We start from the raw sequence: 20,025 nt of genomic DNA, 5'->3' as shown, positions 1-20,025 counted from the left end.
TCAATAGAAAAGAACTGACGTGAAACACTGCCGGTTATAGACACTATTTTTTTAATTTTACGATTATACTGTTAATAATTATTCTTATTTTTGAAAGACTACTATGTTTAATCGTAAATTAAAAGCTTTAGGATATTTAGAATGGGATAAAGTCAATGGAAACAGTGAGTTATTTTATACGTACTTATTAAGACTTCTAACGAATAGCATACGTTTCACAATTTTAGGTAAAATTGCTCTTCTAAAACTATCGATGTTTTTAATATTTCTTATTGTACGGATAATAATATACAAAATTTAGAACAAATGCATAAAATTGACTTATTTTCTAGATACCGAGCATTTTCGTAAAGTTGTCATATGGTTGGAAGATCAAAAAATTAGACTTTACACGATTGAAAAACGCAATGATTTACGAAATATTAAATCTGATAAATGGCCAGAAGTCTTCCAAAAATATTGTAAAGATATAGATTGTCCAGTAACAACTAATCCTCTTGATCAGCTTGAATGGCTGATAGGACGTGCTGTTAATTTAGAATATACAGATGACTGTAAGTGAAAATATAACCATACTAATATATATAAATGAAATATAAATGTAATATATATAACGACGATGTTATATTTATTATAGGTAAAAAGTACCAACAAGTTACTGGAAATAAAAAAAATAAACAAGAATCTTTAAAACCTAGTCTAAAGTCATCAAATCCGTTAGATAATTTAGATTGTAAGTTAATGATATTATTTCAATGTTCAATTTCTAATATAATATTGTAAAATGTATTAATATTTTACTTTTATTACTTTAGTTTACAGCAAAGAATTTAAAAATGGTGTCAATGCTATAGCAAAACTCTTGAATATTCCAAAACATTCTAGTCATCTTACTACGCTTGAAGCTTGTAGCAAACTTGTATGTAACCGACTAAATGCAGCAGCAATTGCGAATCCTAATACTGTTATTGTAAAAGGCAAACCATTTCCAATAATGGATACTAAATCTGGTATCAGTTTAGGTGATGTGGTTCTAGATAATGCTGCAAAAGGTTTAACATTATTATATATTCATGATTTGAGAAATCTGCAAACAAAGATTAATGAACTGATTGTTTCTGTACAAAATATTACAGCTAATCCTAAAACTGATACTAAATTAGGAAAAGTTGGAAAATAAAGTGCATTATATGTAAATTTTCTTATATAATGTACACAATATCGATCTATTTATACCTAATAGACTGTAATATCTAATATACGCTTTATTAATGCGATTTATAGTCAAGAAACCAATTCGTTATGAATATTAATGAGTATATAAATTATATACATTATAGGCTTTTCTAGAATGATATATTCTGGAAAATATTATGCAGTATGTACCTCGTTTACTATGATATAAATATACAATCGAATAGTAATTATTTAATTAAACTCTAAAAATAGATATTTACAATAAATCTTTTATTGTCTTGCTATTATATTTAAATAAAGAATACTAGTTGTTATATATGCAATTAGTATCATAGAACATAATACTCATTAAAAGATTAATAATTAAACTTTTAAATGTCATGGAATAATATAAAAGGAATATTATATAAGTAATTGAAAACATCACATTATATAGATATTACAAAATGTATATTGTAGTGTAATACATTCATAAGTGAAAACTGAATTGTATAAAAACAATTTTTGCTAAAAATACTGATAAAAAATAAAATAACTCAAGGATTTATACTAATTCTATTAAACATATTTAAATCCAATTTTGTACTGTTGGGAATTAATGTATACATCTTATTAAAATTTGTAATAAATTTATGTAATGCAAGTGAGATGTAACATAAGATATTTTTCTTTATTTAACTTTGATATTAACTTTAATAATTATTAATTTGAAATAAAACAATAATTGTACATATTGCTATTAGACACTTAATAAAATTAATATTCTATAATTAATAATGTTTTTTTTTATAAATACTTTACTATTGTAACATATAAATATATTAATAATACACTCAATGCGCTAATATAAATTATTTTATTACAAAAAAAATTAAAATAAGAAAAATATATTATTTAAAACAACTTTAATTTTACTAATTTTACTACAAATTCTGAGATTATAATATAAATATTATATATTACAAATGTAATTTGATATTGTTCTATTTAATAGCATCCATAACTTTAATAAATATAAAATATTTGTAAAGTCAAATATTTTGAGCATTTATATTTAGATGAGAACATTTGTGTAGTGAACATTATTTTCACATTCATATTGATTCCTTAATTATTAGGAACTTCATATTTCAAGAGAATAGTTATATAATATCATGATTTTGTTTCTATAAAAACTAATATATGATTTATACATCTTATAATTATATAAATAAAGTTTTAAGTGTATATTTAAAAATTATGAAGGAAATTGCACCTGTATGCTATAACAGAATACTAGGAAGTGTTTATCATTTATTTATAATTCTTGTTATCAATCAATTAAAAATATGAAAATGTCGTTGATATGATCACAGTACATAATTTTAGAAATACAGATTTTATATAAAATAAAGATATGACTAATAATAATGTTGAAGATTGTAAAATTTATGGGTATTATTGACATATTCTTTTTTCTTTCTTAAATATACAAATTTAAACTAAATTTATAATTAACATTTTAAATACCATAAATGATGAAACATTCGTGCTATATATAAAATATTTAAAATCTAAGATATTTGAATATGCATATTACTTAAAGATATTTAATTAAATAGTATTTTCGCATAAAAATTGTTCATATTCTAATGTGCGTAAATTGTAGAAAATGGGTACATCTATTTAATTATTGAAATATTGTATGTAAGAGACAGTAGAAATGTACTCTGAAAAAGAAATAACTTAATTTTTCATTTTATATACATTTATTTTTATATTATAATAATTTTTATATGAATATATGTATATATATATATACATTCATGCCCATTTTCTTATACATGCACTCAATCTATTAAGGCACTGGATACTGACATATCTAATAACATACAACTTCGAAATTTTTGTCTCTCAAAGCTTATGAAAATGTAAAATCTGTATTATATATAATTATCAAAGTTAATGTAATTTCAAAACACATTCATATGTGCAAAAATATATATTAATGGGTAGTCCAGATATAAAGTATTAAATATAATTTAAAAATGAACACATTATTTATAAAAAGCACTTTAGACTTAAATAAATCTTTGCTTAAATAAATGTGAAATTACTTTAATTATGGGATCTAGGAGACATTCTACTTTGCAAGGAAAAAACAATTTATATATATATATATATAAGAAATGGATTATTATTAGTTTATCTAGTGCTGCTGTGCTAGTCAAAAATGTGAACAAAATTATCAGAATTGTAATATGCATATTTTTATGTGTAATCAAGAAATATTAAATGTTATATGAAAAGGTATAAAATCTTATTTATGAAATATAATTATTAATAGAATTTAATAAAAGCTGGAAAGATATATTCACCTTTTAATGAAGGTTTAAACAGCAGTATTTTATCTAAAAATGCATAAAATTGATAAGAGTGCATTGCAATTAAGAAAGTCTGCATCTGTTTCTATGCGCAGAAGGCACTGGCTGTAACCCTTGCCGTTTATTTCTTCCTTCATCTTGCAAGGAAGCCTGTAACGCTCTAGCTAAAGCTTCATCTTCGCTCATGGTGCCTTGAAGATTTTGGAATACAATAGAATTATTGTGATTGTCATTCTGGGAAACCACAGAGTGTTTATTCAGGGCACTCAATCTTTTAAGTTTAATTGCCTCTTCTTTGCCAATACATGCATGATCGCTGGGATGTCTATGCTTCAAACAAAAATTATTGCCACAGTCATTGCATTTAACCTGCACTATTTCTTTTACTTTGCATCCTTTTGATGAACACTTATTCGAAAATATTTTTCTACGATCTTTTCTAATATCTGATTGACAATCATTGTCTATATGCATGCTCACAGCCAAGTCTGGAGGATCTCCTCGTTTTTGTGGTATTGGTGTATTACACAATGGGCACACTGGTACCTGAATATCTTTTTTATAAGCACTAGGACAGGAATGATTTATATATGATATATGATCTGTACAAAATATAGCTTCACAAGCATCGCATTTTAGAGGTAGAAAATCTAAACGATTGCAAGTTTGCTCTGAGCAATGTTCTCCTAAATTTGGAAACTCCATATTTTGGAATGTGGAAAATCTGTCTATAAAATAGATTTTTACTTCTTATATGACAATATAAATAAAAATTGAAGTTAGTATAAGCAGCAATAATAAAATACATACCTATTGCAAATTTATATTGTAGAAGCTTTATCACAAGAAAAGCCAAATATATATAATTTGATCTTTTCACTCCTTAATATAATGTAAAATAATTGTAACAAGTTAAAAATATAAATGACTACAAATTTGAATCAGATACTTTGTTACACAAGAACAATCCACGCAAGTAGCTGTTTATATAGTGTAGCTCATAAGTTTCCTATTGGAAATATATACCATATTGCATTTTTGTACAACTTGCAATATTGAACAGTCCAATAATTCTATCGTAATCTTGACTTCATAATGATCAAGTATAATCATACATATATATATCAAATTTGCTACGTCATTGATATTATAATATATAGTCGCCTAGAAGTGGTTTTAAAATCCTGTTTCCATGAGGATGTGTTTGTAAAGTAAATATATTCCTGTAAAATTATGATGCATTCAAGAACGAATAATTTACAATGAATAGCATCAGAATAGGCGAATTTTCATATTTCTTTTTTAAAGTCATATAATTAATTGATTCTAAGCCAATTATTTTTGATTGAGACATTCTCTTCACCACCATTCACTGATAACATATATGCTACTTCAGCGACAAGCACGGAAAAAATATGAACTACAAACACAATTGGAAACACTATCCTTACTATACGCTTATTGCATCAATATATAAGTTTATTAGGTTATATCCTTTCACTCGTAATTTAAAAATCAAATTAATGTATGAAAGAAATTTTTGCGATAAAGTATATAACATATAAAACATAATAGCAATAACGATAAAAAAAAGATCGCAGATGCTTATCTTGAAATTTGAATGTGGATATAACGTTGAATATAAGTAGAATAGAAAATATTTCTGGAAATTTTGAGAGCTTCATTTTTATGCATAAACTATTTTACAAATATTTTTTTTCAAGAAAATAAAGCTTTCATAAACATTCGGAAAAATCATATTTTAATTGAAATCTTCATCTTTAAAACGAAACCTCGTTCATCAAAATTGATTAAGAATTATTCCTAGTTTGTTGATGTAAACCATTATAGAGCCTTAAAAATTTGAATATAACACATACGCACGCACACACACACGCGCGCGCGCGTGTGTGTGTGTACATATGACACGCGCGTTAAAAATATTAATAGAAATAATTATTATTTCTGTAACTTAAAGTTCTCCTACTTTATACTAATTCTATATGAATTATTGCAGTTATAAGTACACATACTTGTAAGAAATATATTTTATGATATGATTACAGGTTTTAACAATAATTACTATAATGCTCCTCTTAACCCTTCTAAATAGTAATACAATAATACATACATACATACATACATACATATATATATATATATATGTATATATAATGTATTATATATATAATACAATAATACGTATTTAATATCGAGTATTCGTATCAACCTTAAAACATATTCATAAAAGTATGCAATGTATAATTACATTACAATTGCAGTAAAAACGTAGGCTTACAATAATAAAATTATATGTATAATACTATTGTCTCTCAATCCAAATTTCAACTACCATTTGCAAATTTGATGTTACGTAAATTTTTGTGAAATATTTACTTTTACTTTTACTTAATATAATAACAAATATTTACGTATAATTAGACAACAATTACATATATTAAAATTTCATTTTTGCGAAATTTCCAAAACATGAAGAATAACATGGTCTACCGTTTTAGTTGTTAATAACGACTTTACAGTTTCATCCTCAATAACCACTGTAAATAAAAGTTTTACGTTCGCTCTTAACCTTTCGTTGAAAAGTAAAGAACTATCTGATGTTAGAGGTTCATGACCACAACGTCTAATCACGGCCTCTAAAATATCTTGAATAGGAGCATTAGGCCAACCAAATAACTGTAAAATTATTAAATAGTATTACATTTTAGATTACTTCATTACATTTTATCATAATTATATTACAATACCTGTAAAGTTTCTTCATCAATAAGTATCCTTAAAAGATCTGCAATGGCTTTTAGCAATTCATCTGTAGAAAGTACTTTAGATTCTCCTGCTTTTGTTTTTTCTGCAGCAATAGAAGCAATATTGAATAATTGTGTTTGTAAGTGCTTTCTTTCAACTTCATCCATTACATCCTCCAGAAGTTCTCGATGTTTAGCTCGAACATGTCTCATTAAACAGTCTTGTCTTATAAAGACACGATTACACTCAACGCATGATTGAGGTGGCTCACGTCTATGAGTATTGAGATGGGCTTGTAATGAAGATTTTGCAGAAAAGGCCTTTGAGCATTTATCGCATTTAAATGCTAAAAAATCGTTAGAATTGATATAGTATATTATTTATAAAATTTAAATGAATAGGATTTTTTTTTCTTACGTTTGATTCCTGTATGCAATAATGTATGCTTTGCTAAATCTTCTCTCCGTGTGAAACCTTTTTCACATATTTCACATGTAAATGGTGTTGCACCTTCATGTACAAATTTTTTGTGTACATTCAATCGAGCTTTTCTATTAAATGCTTTACCACAAATATCACAATAAAATCCATTTTCACCAGTATGATGAAATACATGTGCTCTTAATTGTGCTGCTTGGATAAACGATTTGCCACAGTACTGGCAAACGTGAGGTTTTTCTCCAGTATGCGTTCTTTGATGACGATTTAATGTTTCACGGGCCGCAAATTTCCTCTGACACTACAGAAAATATAATAATAAGTTTTACGAATATATAAATTAACTACATTTGTAAATGTGTACATATACAAATTAATTAGATTAAAAATTACCTAGAGTTATTAGTGAGTTATTTTAAGAAATATTACCTCAATTTATCCAGCTTGTAATGTTTGCTTGTTGAAACAATTAGAAAAGTAAATGAGCAGTAATTCATATTATATGTGTGTTAAAAATAAGTGATTTTATATATTTAGACCCTAATTCAGGATAAAGAAAAGGTTTTTATAAACAAAGATGGTCTATTTAAAAAAAGTACTTACATATTTGCATTCAAATGGCTTCTCTCCTGTATGTACACGACGGTGCTTTTTTAATGCAAGAGAAGACAGAAATGTCTTTGGACATAAATCACATTGTACTGGTCTTTCTCCAGTGTGTAATCGTTCATGTATTATTAATTGTTGAGTAGTAAAGAATTCCTTAGAACAATATTTACATGGTTTTTTCTGCCTTTGAGGTGCTCCAGCATGTGTGCGCAAATGTTCACGTAGATTATCTTTTCGTGTAAAAACTTTTTGGCAAACCTATGAATTGAGAAAAAAATCTTATTATTACATTAATCATAAGTTTTTAATCTCTATTACGTATCATAAAACTCAAGTTGCTCATTATTAAATCATGTTATACTATTATATGTGTATACTTACTTGACAATCAAAAGTTTTGCGTATATCTCCATGACAACCAGACTGCATTTTATGACGTTTTAAATGATAATTTCGCGAAAAATATGTATCACAGGTATCACATCTAGAAATTAAAAGAAGAAAAGTATTTTGTTATAATTATTAAATTTATATATACTTACTTATATATGTTACGATTGACATGTGTAGTATAACGATGCTTATTTAATGATTTTTTATCACGAAAGGTTGATCCACAATTAATACAGGTATAAGATTCACATTTCCAATGTATAACTATTTTATGTCTTTCTAAAGAAGAATTTTTTTTAAATGATAGTTCACATTCTAAACATTTAAATTCACCACCACTATGTGCTGTTTTTAAATCTTCAGCACAGCAGTGGCATTGTGTATCTGGTACAGGTTTAATTGTTGGCTTTTCATTGTTATTCTTTTGAGCTTTAGTATCTAAAATCATATTTATATAATTATGTATTAGAAGAATATATTTAATATGATAAACCAATTACTATTATTAAGAAAGTATTATAAATAATTATCATATCAATAATTAATATATACCTTCAATACTTGTGTCATTGAATTCGTAATCTGGATCATCAGCATCATCTTCATCCTCAGAATCATAGTTATCTAAATTTCCTAATTCTAATATATTTGTAGAATCATCTTCTTCTCTGCAGACATCTAAGTGTTCCTTTAGCATCTATACAGAAGTATTAATCATGAATATAATTAAAAAATTATATCGAAATATTTTTGTTAAAAAATATCCACAAATTAAATGAATAACAGAATATAAAAATAAAATTATAACTTACATCTTCTGATTGAAAAATGCGGTGACATGTTACGCATTCATAATCTGTTATAATTTGTATAATTTGGCTGCTTTGAGAAATAGCTGCGAGCAAAACAGAAATATAACATAATAAAATAGAAAATAAAACAAAAAAATAAATTTTAGAAAATAAGACAACACTGAAATACTTATAAATAAAATAATAAATTATATATGATTAATAAAAAGTAGTATTTTAATAATAATATCATAAAAAAATTCTTGGGAATATAAAGTAGTCGAAAAATCATTGAATATATGTAATATGTATGTAATACCTGTTACATTACCAGATACATCTTCCGTAGTTATCACAACTTCTTTCTCTGAACCATCTGCATCTAATATATAGTTTTATTCATTAATAAATAGTTTTAATTCATTAAAAAATTTTACAAAATTTGCAAATTAATAATATAATTAAGATATAATAATTACCAAGAAGAATTTGAGAAGTTTCATCATTCAGTATTATTTCTTCCTCAACTTTTACAATTTCTGAAATAAAAGTTAATCACCAGAATGTAGTAATACTAAATGATGTAGTATAACATTATGATTTTAGCTAAAGATAAGTTGCAAATAAACGATAGTACATACATACCTATAATTTCCTCCATTATCTTCAATGCTGCAAATTAATTACAAAATAAAAATTGTAATTTTATTTAATTGTTCCTAAATTATCATAAATCTATTTGTACATATATTATAAAAAAAGATATCTTTTTAATTACATATTAAGAATCTATTATTAGAAAGATCGTTATATATAGCAAAACTTAGTTTTTATAAACGAAAATAAATTTTTTATCACTATGTAATATTTACTTGTTCCTATTTGCGCCTGAAGCAATAATTCCCTTAAACCTCAAAGCACAACAAAATGGCCTATATAAAGGGGCACACCTTTCGTTCCAGATCGAAGATATGTGACTCTTCGCTTTTGATATTAAGATAATATGAAGAAAATTAAATACATAAATATAATTAAATATTTAATACACTATATCTTTATGTTTAAAAGAAAATTGTATCTTACGCACAAATTGTATTATTCTACTCAATCGTCTATCACAAATTACACATATACACAATTCACGCATGCGTATGAATTTACAGAATCGGAATTGTTCTATTGATATCTTTTTACATGAAATGAAATATCACTTGTGCAATTTTCTTCACAAAATTTAATCATTTTTTATTTAATTAATAAATATTGGAAACGTAATGATGAACTTAATAGGCGCCTACCAACATTCTACAATGTTCCAAACGCATAACGGGAAAGCTGTCTATGATTCTCTGTCTCTGAAGTCCTCAATATCGATATATATCTCTAAATTCTCTTATATCGATATACAAGGGCGACATCTATAAGCAATTTCATACTCTTTTCTAGGAACTTTAGATCTGTTAAATTTTTTATAGGGTATTTGTAAACTTGTAATTGAATCAAATTCAAAATGTTGCGCTTTGAATTTTTATTTGCTGATAAAAGAGTTTTATTCATTCTTGTTTTCATGGATATGACAATAATAACAAAACAATATGTATATGATATGAAAATATTAGAATTAAATTCTTATAGCATATTATACTTATATGTCTAAAATATATAAAATGAAAACTTTTTAAGTCTTCTCAAAAATACACAAAACTATAGATCTCATTCTGTGTAACTATATCTACTTAGTAGTATAAACGTAACAATTAAAATATAAAAATATAATATTAAACATACATATTTAGATTATTATGATCCACAAGCCATACAAGCATCACCATTTTCAAGGGAACATACAAGCGTTGAATTTATATTATTGACGTCGTTCTCTTTAGAATCATTTTCTTCTGGATTTGATAAATTTCCATCTACTTTTTCATTTTTAATACTTAAATTGTGCGAATTATCTTTCGAAGTTTTATTCGCCTTATTTAATTTGGTTTTATCAACGGTAAATTGAAGCGCATTTGCAGCTGGTTTTGTACGCAAATAATACATACCAGTTTTTAATCCCTATAAATAAAACAAGTCGTATAATAATCGAGGTATAATATTCTAATTAGATGTATATATATATTTCTTGTAAGCTTACAATTTTCCAGCCATAAAAATGCATGGACGTAAGTTTCTCTACTGTTGGTTTAGCCATATAAACATTTAGAGATTGTGATTGATCAATAAATGCACCACGATCTGCTGCCATTTTGAGAATTGTTTTTTGTGATATTTCCCAGACGGTCTTATAAAGTAATTTTAAGTCATCTGGTATACTATTAATATCCTACAAAAAATGGGATAAATACATTTATTAAAAGAAAAGAAAAAATCTTCTTTACCAGAATTTATACAATATAATTGTAATTGTATAATCATATGAATATGTAATTGATAATAAAAAAATTAAATAAGATAAATCTGACCTGAATAGAACCATTATTTGCAATAATTTCATTTTTCATTTCATCATTCCAAAGATTTCTTTCAATAAGATCTTTCAATAAATGAGGATTAACAATTTGATATTCTCCAGATAAAACACGCCTTGAGTAAATATTATTGGTATATGGCTCTATTGATTCATTATTACCAAGAATTTGTGCTGTAGAAGCAGTTGGCATTGGTGCCATTAATAAAGAATTTCTTACACCATATTTTGCAATTTTTTCTTTCAATGCTTTCCAATCCCACAACTCTGTTGGTGTAACATTCCACATATCATATTGTAGAATCTAAATATATTGAAATATTTCTTTATCAGAATAAACGATCATTTTTTGATAATATAAATTATAAAGGTGAAAGCTTACTCCTTTGCTAACAGGACTTCCTTCGTATGTACAATAATAGCCTTTCTCTTGAGCAATTTCACAACTAGCTTCTAATGCACTATAATATATTGTTTCAAAAATTTGAATATTAAGTTTTTGAGCCTCTTCACTTTCGAACGGAAAACGCATTAACAGGAAGGCATCTGCTAAACCTTGTACTCCAATACCTAATAAATAAAATAACATTATATAAAACATTATATAAAAATCAGTCATAAATAATAATAGAAAAAAATTTTACCTATAGGTCTATGTTTTAAATTAGAGAATTTTGCCTCTGGGAGAGGGTAATCATTGACATCGATAATTTTATCCAAGTTACGAACTACAACTTTAGTTATCTCTTTTAATTTTTCAAAATTATAAGTTTTTGTACTTTTTTCAACAAACATATTTACAGCAATTGACGCTAAATTACATACGGCAATTTCATTAGGGCTTGAATACTGAATAATTTCTGTACATAAATTGCTGCTCTTAATCGTTCCTATATTTTGTTGATTCGATTTACGATTACAATGATCTTTGTAAAGCATATATGGTGTTCCAGTTTCAACTTGGGATTTAAGTATGGCAGTCCATAAATCTCTTGCATTAATTTGACGTTTGTAGTACTTTTGCTCTTCATACCTTTGGTAATATTTTTTATTTTCACTTTCATATATTTTTAATTTATCCAAGTTATCCATTAATACAATTTAGTTACCTAGTATATAAATCATTAAATTCCTCTCCCCAAACATCTGCTAAACCAGGACATTCATGTGGACACATTAAACTCCAAACATCATCATCCAAAACACGTTTCATAAACAGATCTGGGATCCATAAAGCATAAAATAATTCTCTTGCTCTAAGCTCTCCTTTTCCTATTATTTGAAAAAAATTTAGTTAATTTTTTTTTATACCTTACCAATATTTATATAAAATGATATTACATTATTACCAGTATTTTTCTTAAGATCTAAGAATTCAAATATATCTGCATGCCATGGTTCTATATATATAGCAAATGCTCCTGGTCTTTTATTTCCACCTTGATCAACATAGCGGGCCATGTCATTATATACTTTAAGCATAGGAATCAGCCCACTTGCTTCACCACAGTTACCAGCTATAGGTGTACCTTTTGCCCTAACGCAATGTACACTTAATCCAACACCACCAGCCCATTTACTGATTAAAGCACATTTTTTTAAGGTTTCATAAATTCCCTCAATACTGTCTTCACTCATAGTTAAAAGAAAACAGCTGAAAAAATAGATATATTTAATAAAGAAATAAAAATTATATTAAATATATATAAAAGTATTGTTTATATACATATATATAATTTATACCTGCACAATTGTTGTTTTATAGAGCATGCAGCAAACAAAGTTGGAGAAGCATGTGTAAAATAGCGTTCTGATAAATAATTATATGTTTCAATAACTTTCTCAATATCTTCTTCATGAATCCCAACAGCTACTCTCATTAACATATGTTGTGGTCTTTCTACAACTTTGCCATTAATTTTCATTAAGTAACTCCTTTCTAAAGTTTTAAACCCAAAGTAATTATAATTAAAATCTCTTTCATAAATAATTGCAGAATTTAGTTTGCTTGCATGTTTTTTTATGATATTATAAGATTTTTCACTGATGATAGGTTTGGCTTTTTTAGTATATAAATCTGTTACATTTCGTAAGTCTTCTATTACATCTAAAATAAAAAATAGTGATATAATCTATATCAATATATAATATATATATATATCTAGAACAATAATTACATCAATATAAATAGAAGATATAATATAAATAGAAATAAAAACTATAATTATACCGCTGAAAGCCTTCTTTGTTTCTTTATGAAGATTAGATATTGCAATTCTAGCAGCTAAAATAGCATAATCAGGATGTTGAGTAGTCAAAGTTGCACAAATCTCAGCTGCAAGATTGTCTAGTTCAACAGTGGTAACACCAGAGTACAAGCCACGGATTACACGAAATGTTATCGCAGACTATAAAGTATAGATAAATTACAAACTACAAATTCTTTTTGTAATATATAATAAGACTTTTTTTATATATATTATATATTTAGCTATATATAGAAGTCTACGTATGATTACTTAAAAGCAATTAAAACAATTTATTTGAAAAAAATAAGAGTTACAAACTTAGTTTCTAAATTTATAATATAAAAGTTTAATTTTGTAAAAAACAATTTTATCATTTACTATACTTACTGGATCAACGTAATTCATATTTAAACCGTAACATAATTTTTGTATTCTATATGTAATTTTATCAAAACAAACATCTTCTTGTCGCCCATCTAACAACAACAAAGGACTCGTGATAACGGACATATTAAAACTTAAATTAAATGAACTTAAATTTAAATAAGATAAACTTACCGCGTTTCAGTACATACATCTTAGTCATTTTGGTAATTTTTATTTGGTAATTATTATTTTAATATGTTTTTCTTAATTTTATTAATACTTTTTAATACTATTTATCCTTCCTCGTTTTGAAGAGTTTAGGCGTGAAACGGAAATGAAACTTTAACCGGAAGTACATAGAATAATAAATATTTTGAATGTTACATCACTTATTTAAGGTTGATGTATATGTTTCTCCAAAAACTAATAAATGTTTCAACGGTTTTATAGTAAAAAATGAACGATTTCATTAAGTATTTATTAAATATTAACTGAAAACAATGAAACCTTTATCTTTGTAATATATTGAAATTTGTAAAAGAAACAAATTCTTAGTTACCTTTTAATTATTCTTAGTATTTCTGATTACTTGAGAAAAGCCGCACACAGGACGTTAACTGCACGTGGACAGCTTAGTGACTATTGGTCATAGGGATTAATCGCAAAATATATCTGACATTCAACGTTATATGATACACCGTTTAAGTCTTGTTTACACGTTGAATCTTTTTCTGATATTGATTCATTGGAACGCAATGAACGATATTCACAGTCCGTTCTCAAGATAATATTTACGAGCCACTTCGATCAATCTCCATTAATTTTAATTAACTCGATCAGCAATGTAGCAAACTATCAAACTTTTAATTGTTATGTCGTATTTAATCTATATTTTTATAGTATCAATAATTATTTAAAAATTATATGTATAATTATTTAAAAATTATATTATATACGAAGGATATATGCATAGTAGGAACATTTATACATTTTATTATATACATTTTCATTCTATGTATATAATTTTAGTTAATAAACTATATATACAAATGGCTAGCAATAATACGATAGTATAGGTTAAGAACAAAATATAGTTAAAATTCTATTGTTGGTTACACTGCTGATCGAGTTAATCGAACTTGGTAAAGTAGCTGAAACGCGTATGTTAATAAATACTCGATATTACGATATTAATATTTATTAATATGATTTATATCTAATATAATACTATTTTGTTCATATTCTTATGTATGTTGAAAAATAGATATGCATATTCAAATATATCATGAACGGATTAATAAATTTATATCTATAATTTGATAGGTGCATATATATGTGTGTGTGTGTATGTATGTGTATGTATGTATGGTATGTGTATGTACAAAAGTGACGTATAGATCACGCATTGCTAATTTTGCCGCACTTCTTTGTATCATGCCGTATGTTTGAACTTGTGTGAAACGTGGGCTATAAAGAAATTAAAAATATTATTTAATAATGACTGTAGAAAAAGACGAATGTATTGAATTATTTCAGCAAGTTGGTCTAAGTGAACAAAAAGCAAAAGAAACGTTAAAAAATGCACAAGTTTCAAAAAATCTTAAGCTTGCTATTACAGAGGTTAGTATATTAAAAATTACAATATATTCTTAAATTTAATTTTTACTTAAATAAAATAATAACTAATAAAATTGATACCAAATTTTTATTATATAAATAAATATTTTTTCTACTTTTAAATTTATAATATATATTATATCTTTAAAAAATATACAATTATCATATCAAAAACTTTTATATGTATCTTGTTATCTTACAGGCAAGAAAATATGTTGATATTACACCAGAGATAGGCATACTCCTGTATCATCTATCTTCAAAAATAAAAGCTCAAATTGTAGATAAAATATCATTCTTATCCAAATTTATAGCTGAAAAGAAATTGGATACGGTTCAAAGATTAGATGCTGCATTGAGTTACATTCTTAGTAATTTACATGAAGAAATCAATATTTCAGCCTTTGAAGAAGCTTGTGGAATAGGAATTGTGATTTTACCGGAACAAATTGAAGAGGAGGTTGAAAAGCTTATAAATATCCATAAAGAAGAAATTCTAGAAAAAAGGTAATTAAATTATTTGAGTAACTTGAGTAATATTATTATTGGATAACAATATAATAATTTTTATTATTGATCTGTTTAATTATATATTACATAATTATAGATACCGATTTAATCCTGGCCCATTAATGCAACAAGTACGTAATATATTAAAATGGGCAGATGGAAAAGCAATAAAAAATGAATTTGACATTCAAATTTTAAATTTATTAGGACCGAAACTCAATAGTGATCTTGAATCAGTGCCAAAGCAAACACAGCAAAATAAAGTAAAAAAAGCAGGAAAAGAAGGTATCTTAACAATTACTATTACTTAAAATTTTATCAAAACAAATGATAAGAAATGATAATATCTTCTATTTCTTCAGAACAACAAAAAAATACTTCATTGACAAATGAAAGCACATCAGCATTAACAATAACAGAACTTATGAAAACAAAAGTTCATTTTCATAAACCTGGAGAAAATTATAAAACTGAGGGATATGTTGTAACACCAAATACACATAAGTTATTGCAAGAGCACTTAAAAATAACTGATGGTAAAGTAAGAACAAGATTTCCACCAGAACCAAATGGAATTTTACATATTGGTCATGCCAAAGCCATTAATATTAATTTTGGGTATATATTTATATATTTATTTTTTTATATATTTTGTACATATTTTACATATAAAGATTATGATATAATAAAAAATTTGTATTAGGTATGCTGCTGTGCATGATGGATTGTGTTATTTACGTTATGATGATACAAATCCTGAGAAGGAGGAAGAAAAATTTTTTACTGGAATTCGTGATATGGTAGAATGGCTTGGTTATAAGCCAGCAAAAATTACACATTCTTCTGATTATTTTATGCAATTATATAATTGGGCTGTGAAGCTTATAAAGAAAGGATTTGCATATGTTTGTCATCAATCAAATAAAGATATAAGAGGATTTAATCCACCACCAAGTCCATGGCGCGATCGTCCAATCGAAGAAAATCTGCAACTATTTGAAGTAAGAAAAATAATTAACAATTATTTCTTAATGTCTTAAATGTTTACTACAATTTTTTCTTACTGTAATAAATTTTTAATAGGATATGAAAGATGGATTATTTGAAGAAGGTGAGGCAACATTACGTATGAAAGTTACTTTGGAAGAAGGCAAGCAAGATCCAGTAGCATATAGAATTAAATATTTACCACATCATAGAACTGGAGATCAGTGGTGTATTTACCCAACTTATGATTTTACACATTGTTTGTGTGATAGTATAGAAAATATAACACACTCCCTTTGTACAAAAGAATTTCAATCACGTAGATCATCTTACTATTGGCTTTGTAATGCATTAGACATATATTGTCCTGTTCAATGGGAATATGGTAGATTAAATGTGAATTACACTGTTGTTTCTAAAAGAAAAATTGCTAAACTGATTGAAGAAGGTATTGTTTGTGATTGGGATGATCCAAGGTATATAAAAATAATTAAATATAATAACTTTGTATTGTATTACTTCAGAAAATTATAAAGCTAGACTTGTTTCCAGATTATTTACATTAACAGCATTACGTAGACGTGGATTTCCAGCTGAAGCCATAAATAATTTTTGTGCTCAAATGGGTATAACTGGAGCACAAGCAGTTATTGATCCAGCAATTTTGGAAGCCTCAGTTAGAGATATTTTGAATATTACTGCCGTAAGACATATGGTTGTATTAGATCCTATTAAAGTGACTATTAACAATTTTCCTCATAGTCAGGTACTAAAACTTTCAGTACCAAATTTTCCTAATGCACCTGAAAGAGGGCATCATGAAATAACTTTTGATAAAGTTTTATATATTGAAGCATCTGATTTTAGAGAGGTTTGTAATTAAAATTTCTATATTTTTATATACCTATATTCATAATAGTAATATACATATATAGATAAGTACATTTAATTTAATATTATATTATTATTTTTAGATAGACGAAAAAAGTTTTCGACGTTTAACACCAAAACAATCAGTTGGTCTAAAATATGCAGGAGTGGTTCTTACTGTAGAATCTATAGAAAAAAATGATAGTGGAAATATTACAAATATTATAGTCAAACAAGAGCCTGTTTCAGAAACAAATAAGCCTAAGGCGTTTATACATTGGGTATCACAACCTACATTAACATCTATCAGATTATATGAACGCCTGTATGTATATATAATAAGTATTATATAACTTTATCTAACGTTATCATTTCTCATAACATTTCTATCTTATGATTATATATTCAGATTTAAACATAAAAATCCCGAAGATCCAAATGAAGTACCAAATGGCTTTTTGAGTGATATTAATTCAAACAGTAAAAAGGAGATAGTAGGTTATTTAGATGCCAATTTAGCAAATGCAGTAAAACCTTTTGATAAATTTCAATTTGAACGTGTAGGATTCTTTTCTGTTGATCCTGACACAAAACATGGCAAGGTAATTTTCCAATTTATTGAACTAAAACTACTTGAAAACATTAATCTTTCTATTCATATAGTCAAGTAATAATTTATCTATTTAATTATGTTTCTAGCTCGTTTTCAATAGAACGGTTACATTAAAAGAAGATTCTGGTAAAGTTTAAATAAAATATATGTATAATATCAATATTACGTTTGTTTGTACCTTTGTAAAATTTAAAATAAAAGTAAAAATATAAAATAGTTGAGATTAAGAACTATTGATAATTATACATATTTGACTAGGTATACCTGCTATGTATTATTTTTTTTAACAGTGATACTTTTAATAAAATAAACAAAATTAATTTATCATATTAGTTCATGATACATGACTCATAAGTGGGAACCATGTATTTAATGTTTATAAATGCATCTTCGCCACCATACATTTCTAACACTTCAAGTGTTTCTTGTATTATATCTGCAGTATTTTCGCCTCTCTGATGAGAATAATCAATCCCTTCACCAAGGTTGACTACAAAAGATATTTGGATTTTTTGAATGTAGTAAAGTATAACGTATAATAATAAATCGTAATATTTTGTTACCATTTTTATCTTTAAGTAAATTTAGAATTGGAAGAATTTGTCTAAAATATGGAACTAATGCTTCACCAACACCATCCGCAGAACGTACTAAATGTTGAAGTGCTCTCATTGTAGCACCCATTACTTTTGGTATCTTTGTATTTAAAGCATCTATTATAAAAATATTTAACTGAATGCAATTGAAGTTCATGTGTAAATTTAATTACTATGTACATTATGTGAAGAGATAATATTTTACTTTTAATTGGAATGATCAATTGTGGAAGAACAGGTAGTATTTTTGGTCCTCCGTGATCTAACATATCAGAGATACCTTGTTCTACTACAAATTTATAAGGTTGCTCTTCTTCTGTCAAACCATCAAAGAACAAAGGTAAATAATAATGAAAATCTAGATTTAATATATCTACTTTCCAATTGATTTTCCATCCAGAACCTTCCTTCTCTAATGAAATAGGAAATGCGCCTCGTTCATAAAATTTTCTAAATGAAGATGGTTTTGGACGACGTAATTTATATAATTCACATCGAGGTGGGTCAGCAACTACTGTGTTATCCTAAAAAATGCATATACACATTTACATTGCATGGTTCGATTTGTTATAAAGATAATATTCAATGTTTTACCTGCATTGCTTGTATAGTAAAGGCAGGAACTACTCTAAATTTTCTTTTTTTGCATTTTGGTACGTTTTTATAAATTTTAGTCCAGAATTCCTTTTCATTTACCATTTTAATAGAGATTTATTTAATTCAATCACATCGAATATATTTTTAAAAATATAGTTAAAGATATTAAATATACTTAGAAAAAAGATATTTTTTGATATACCTAAAATTTATTTAATATGTGTGAATATATAACTGGAACACAGTGTCACAACTCACTAAGTTGTCAAATTAATGATGATGAAACAAGTTACTTAGCAACAGTAACCACTAATATTATTGAATAAACAGTTTCTCTACCTCATCATTATTAGTGATGTAAATAATAATAAACGATAGTAAGGAACACAGACTTATTCTGACAGTTAACAACTTTTCCTGTTGCAGAACTTTGACGAGCAAATGTTGTAATATAACAGTAATAATGATAAAAACAAAAAGATGAGATAATAAAACGTTAAACTGTTGCAATAGTAAAATGATGACATAGTGAGATATTAAGGGAGTAAGGGGAATTACAGTATAATATAACACTACAATGACATGTA

The 20,025-nt window shown here is 26.1% G+C and overlaps 6 protein-coding genes across 16 annotated transcripts; 2 read left to right on the top strand and 4 right to left on the bottom strand.

Annotated features, from left to right (window-relative positions):
* The first annotated feature begins 22 nt into the window (after positions 1-22).
* LOC122633176 (RNA transcription, translation and transport factor protein) lies at positions 23-1,971 on the top strand. 2 transcript variants are annotated; one of them, XM_043820798.1, is made up of 4 exons: positions 23-164; positions 333-554; positions 638-733; positions 816-1,971. In XM_043820798.1, exons 1-4 carry the CDS (start codon positions 104-106, stop codon positions 1,178-1,180), a joined length of 744 nt encoding a protein of 247 aa, XP_043676733.1. In that variant the 5' UTR covers positions 23-103; the 3' UTR covers positions 1,181-1,971. The 2 variants fall into 2 exon arrangements, with proteins under 2 accessions (XP_043676733.1, XP_043676732.1); XM_043820797.1 differs by having other exon boundaries at positions 55-227.
* Positions 1,972-2,606: 635 nt separating this feature from the next.
* LOC122633177 (AN1-type zinc finger protein 2A-like) lies at positions 2,607-4,700 on the bottom strand. 2 transcript variants are annotated; one of them, XR_006328052.1, is made up of 3 exons: positions 4,371-4,700; positions 3,555-4,288; positions 2,620-2,906 (listed from the first exon to the last, which is right to left on the bottom strand). XR_006328052.1 is itself a non-coding variant. In XM_043820799.1 (2 exons), the coding sequence occupies exon 2, from the start codon at positions 4,263-4,265 to the stop codon at positions 3,624-3,626; it is 642 nt and encodes a 213-aa protein (XP_043676734.1). In that variant the 5' UTR covers positions 4,266-4,288; positions 4,371-4,699; the 3' UTR covers positions 2,607-3,623. The 2 variants fall into 2 exon arrangements, 1 of the variants encoding a protein (XP_043676734.1); XM_043820799.1 differs by having other exon boundaries at positions 2,607-4,288; positions 4,371-4,699.
* A 1,043-nt stretch (positions 4,701-5,743) lies between these two features.
* On the bottom strand, positions 5,744-9,931 carry LOC122633172 (zinc finger protein 436-like). Of its 7 annotated transcripts, none has more exons than XM_043820785.1 (13): positions 9,856-9,931; positions 9,430-9,541; positions 9,203-9,229; positions 9,037-9,096; positions 8,877-8,939; positions 8,579-8,661; positions 8,319-8,463; positions 7,916-8,204; positions 7,755-7,857; positions 7,368-7,631; positions 6,744-7,065; positions 6,329-6,672; positions 5,744-6,257 (listed from the first exon to the last, which is right to left on the bottom strand). In XM_043820785.1, the coding sequence occupies exons 3-13, from the start codon at positions 9,216-9,218 to the stop codon at positions 6,027-6,029; spliced, it is 1,920 nt and encodes a 639-aa protein (XP_043676720.1). In that variant the 5' UTR covers positions 9,219-9,229; positions 9,430-9,541; positions 9,856-9,931; the 3' UTR covers positions 5,744-6,026. The 7 variants fall into 7 exon arrangements, with proteins under 7 accessions (XP_043676720.1, XP_043676719.1, XP_043676716.1 ...); XM_043820784.1 differs by having other exon boundaries at positions 9,645-9,926; XM_043820781.1 differs by having other exon boundaries at positions 9,508-9,541; positions 9,645-9,926.
* A 140-nt stretch (positions 9,932-10,071) lies between these two features.
* On the bottom strand, positions 10,072-14,521 carry LOC122632917 (ribonucleoside-diphosphate reductase large subunit). Of its 3 annotated transcripts, none has more exons than XM_043820234.1 (12): positions 14,208-14,521; positions 13,841-14,139; positions 13,670-13,758; positions 13,264-13,441; positions 12,777-13,140; positions 12,383-12,687; positions 12,143-12,305; positions 11,678-12,066; positions 11,416-11,603; positions 11,029-11,337; positions 10,701-10,889; positions 10,072-10,621 (listed from the first exon to the last, which is right to left on the bottom strand). In XM_043820234.1, the coding sequence occupies exons 2-12, from the start codon at positions 13,866-13,868 to the stop codon at positions 10,358-10,360; spliced, it is 2,466 nt and encodes an 821-aa protein (XP_043676169.1). In that variant the 5' UTR covers positions 13,869-14,139; positions 14,208-14,521; the 3' UTR covers positions 10,072-10,357. The 3 variants fall into 3 exon arrangements, with proteins under 3 accessions (XP_043676169.1, XP_043676171.1, XP_043676170.1); XM_043820236.1 differs by having other exon boundaries at positions 13,841-14,071; XM_043820235.1 differs by having other exon boundaries at positions 13,841-13,988.
* Positions 14,522-14,814: 293 nt separating this feature from the next.
* On the top strand, positions 14,815-18,461 carry LOC122633186 (probable glutamine--tRNA ligase). The gene is made up of 10 exons (XM_043820816.1): positions 14,815-15,268; positions 15,468-15,772; positions 15,873-16,060; positions 16,138-16,393; positions 16,479-16,776; positions 16,859-17,238; positions 17,315-17,633; positions 17,737-17,957; positions 18,042-18,234; positions 18,332-18,461. The coding sequence occupies exons 1-10, from the start codon at positions 15,146-15,148 to the stop codon at positions 18,380-18,382; spliced, it is 2,334 nt and encodes a 777-aa protein (XP_043676751.1). The 5' UTR covers positions 14,815-15,145; the 3' UTR covers positions 18,383-18,461.
* Positions 18,462-18,480: 19 nt separating this feature from the next.
* Positions 18,481-19,968, bottom strand: LOC122633187 (parkin coregulated gene protein homolog). The gene is made up of 4 exons (XM_043820817.1): positions 19,436-19,968; positions 19,047-19,365; positions 18,809-18,958; positions 18,481-18,735 (listed from the first exon to the last, which is right to left on the bottom strand). The coding sequence occupies exons 1-4, from the start codon at positions 19,538-19,540 to the stop codon at positions 18,575-18,577; spliced, it is 735 nt and encodes a 244-aa protein (XP_043676752.1). The 5' UTR covers positions 19,541-19,968; the 3' UTR covers positions 18,481-18,574.
* Between the last annotated feature and the right edge of the window lie 57 nt (positions 19,969-20,025).

Source organism: Vespula pensylvanica, chromosome 11 (assembly GCF_014466175.1).
Source record: "Vespula pensylvanica isolate Volc-1 chromosome 11, ASM1446617v1, whole genome shotgun sequence".
NCBI lineage: Eukaryota > Metazoa > Arthropoda > Insecta > Hymenoptera > Vespidae > Vespula > Vespula pensylvanica.
This window is presented reverse-complemented; position numbering and strand designations above follow the sequence as displayed.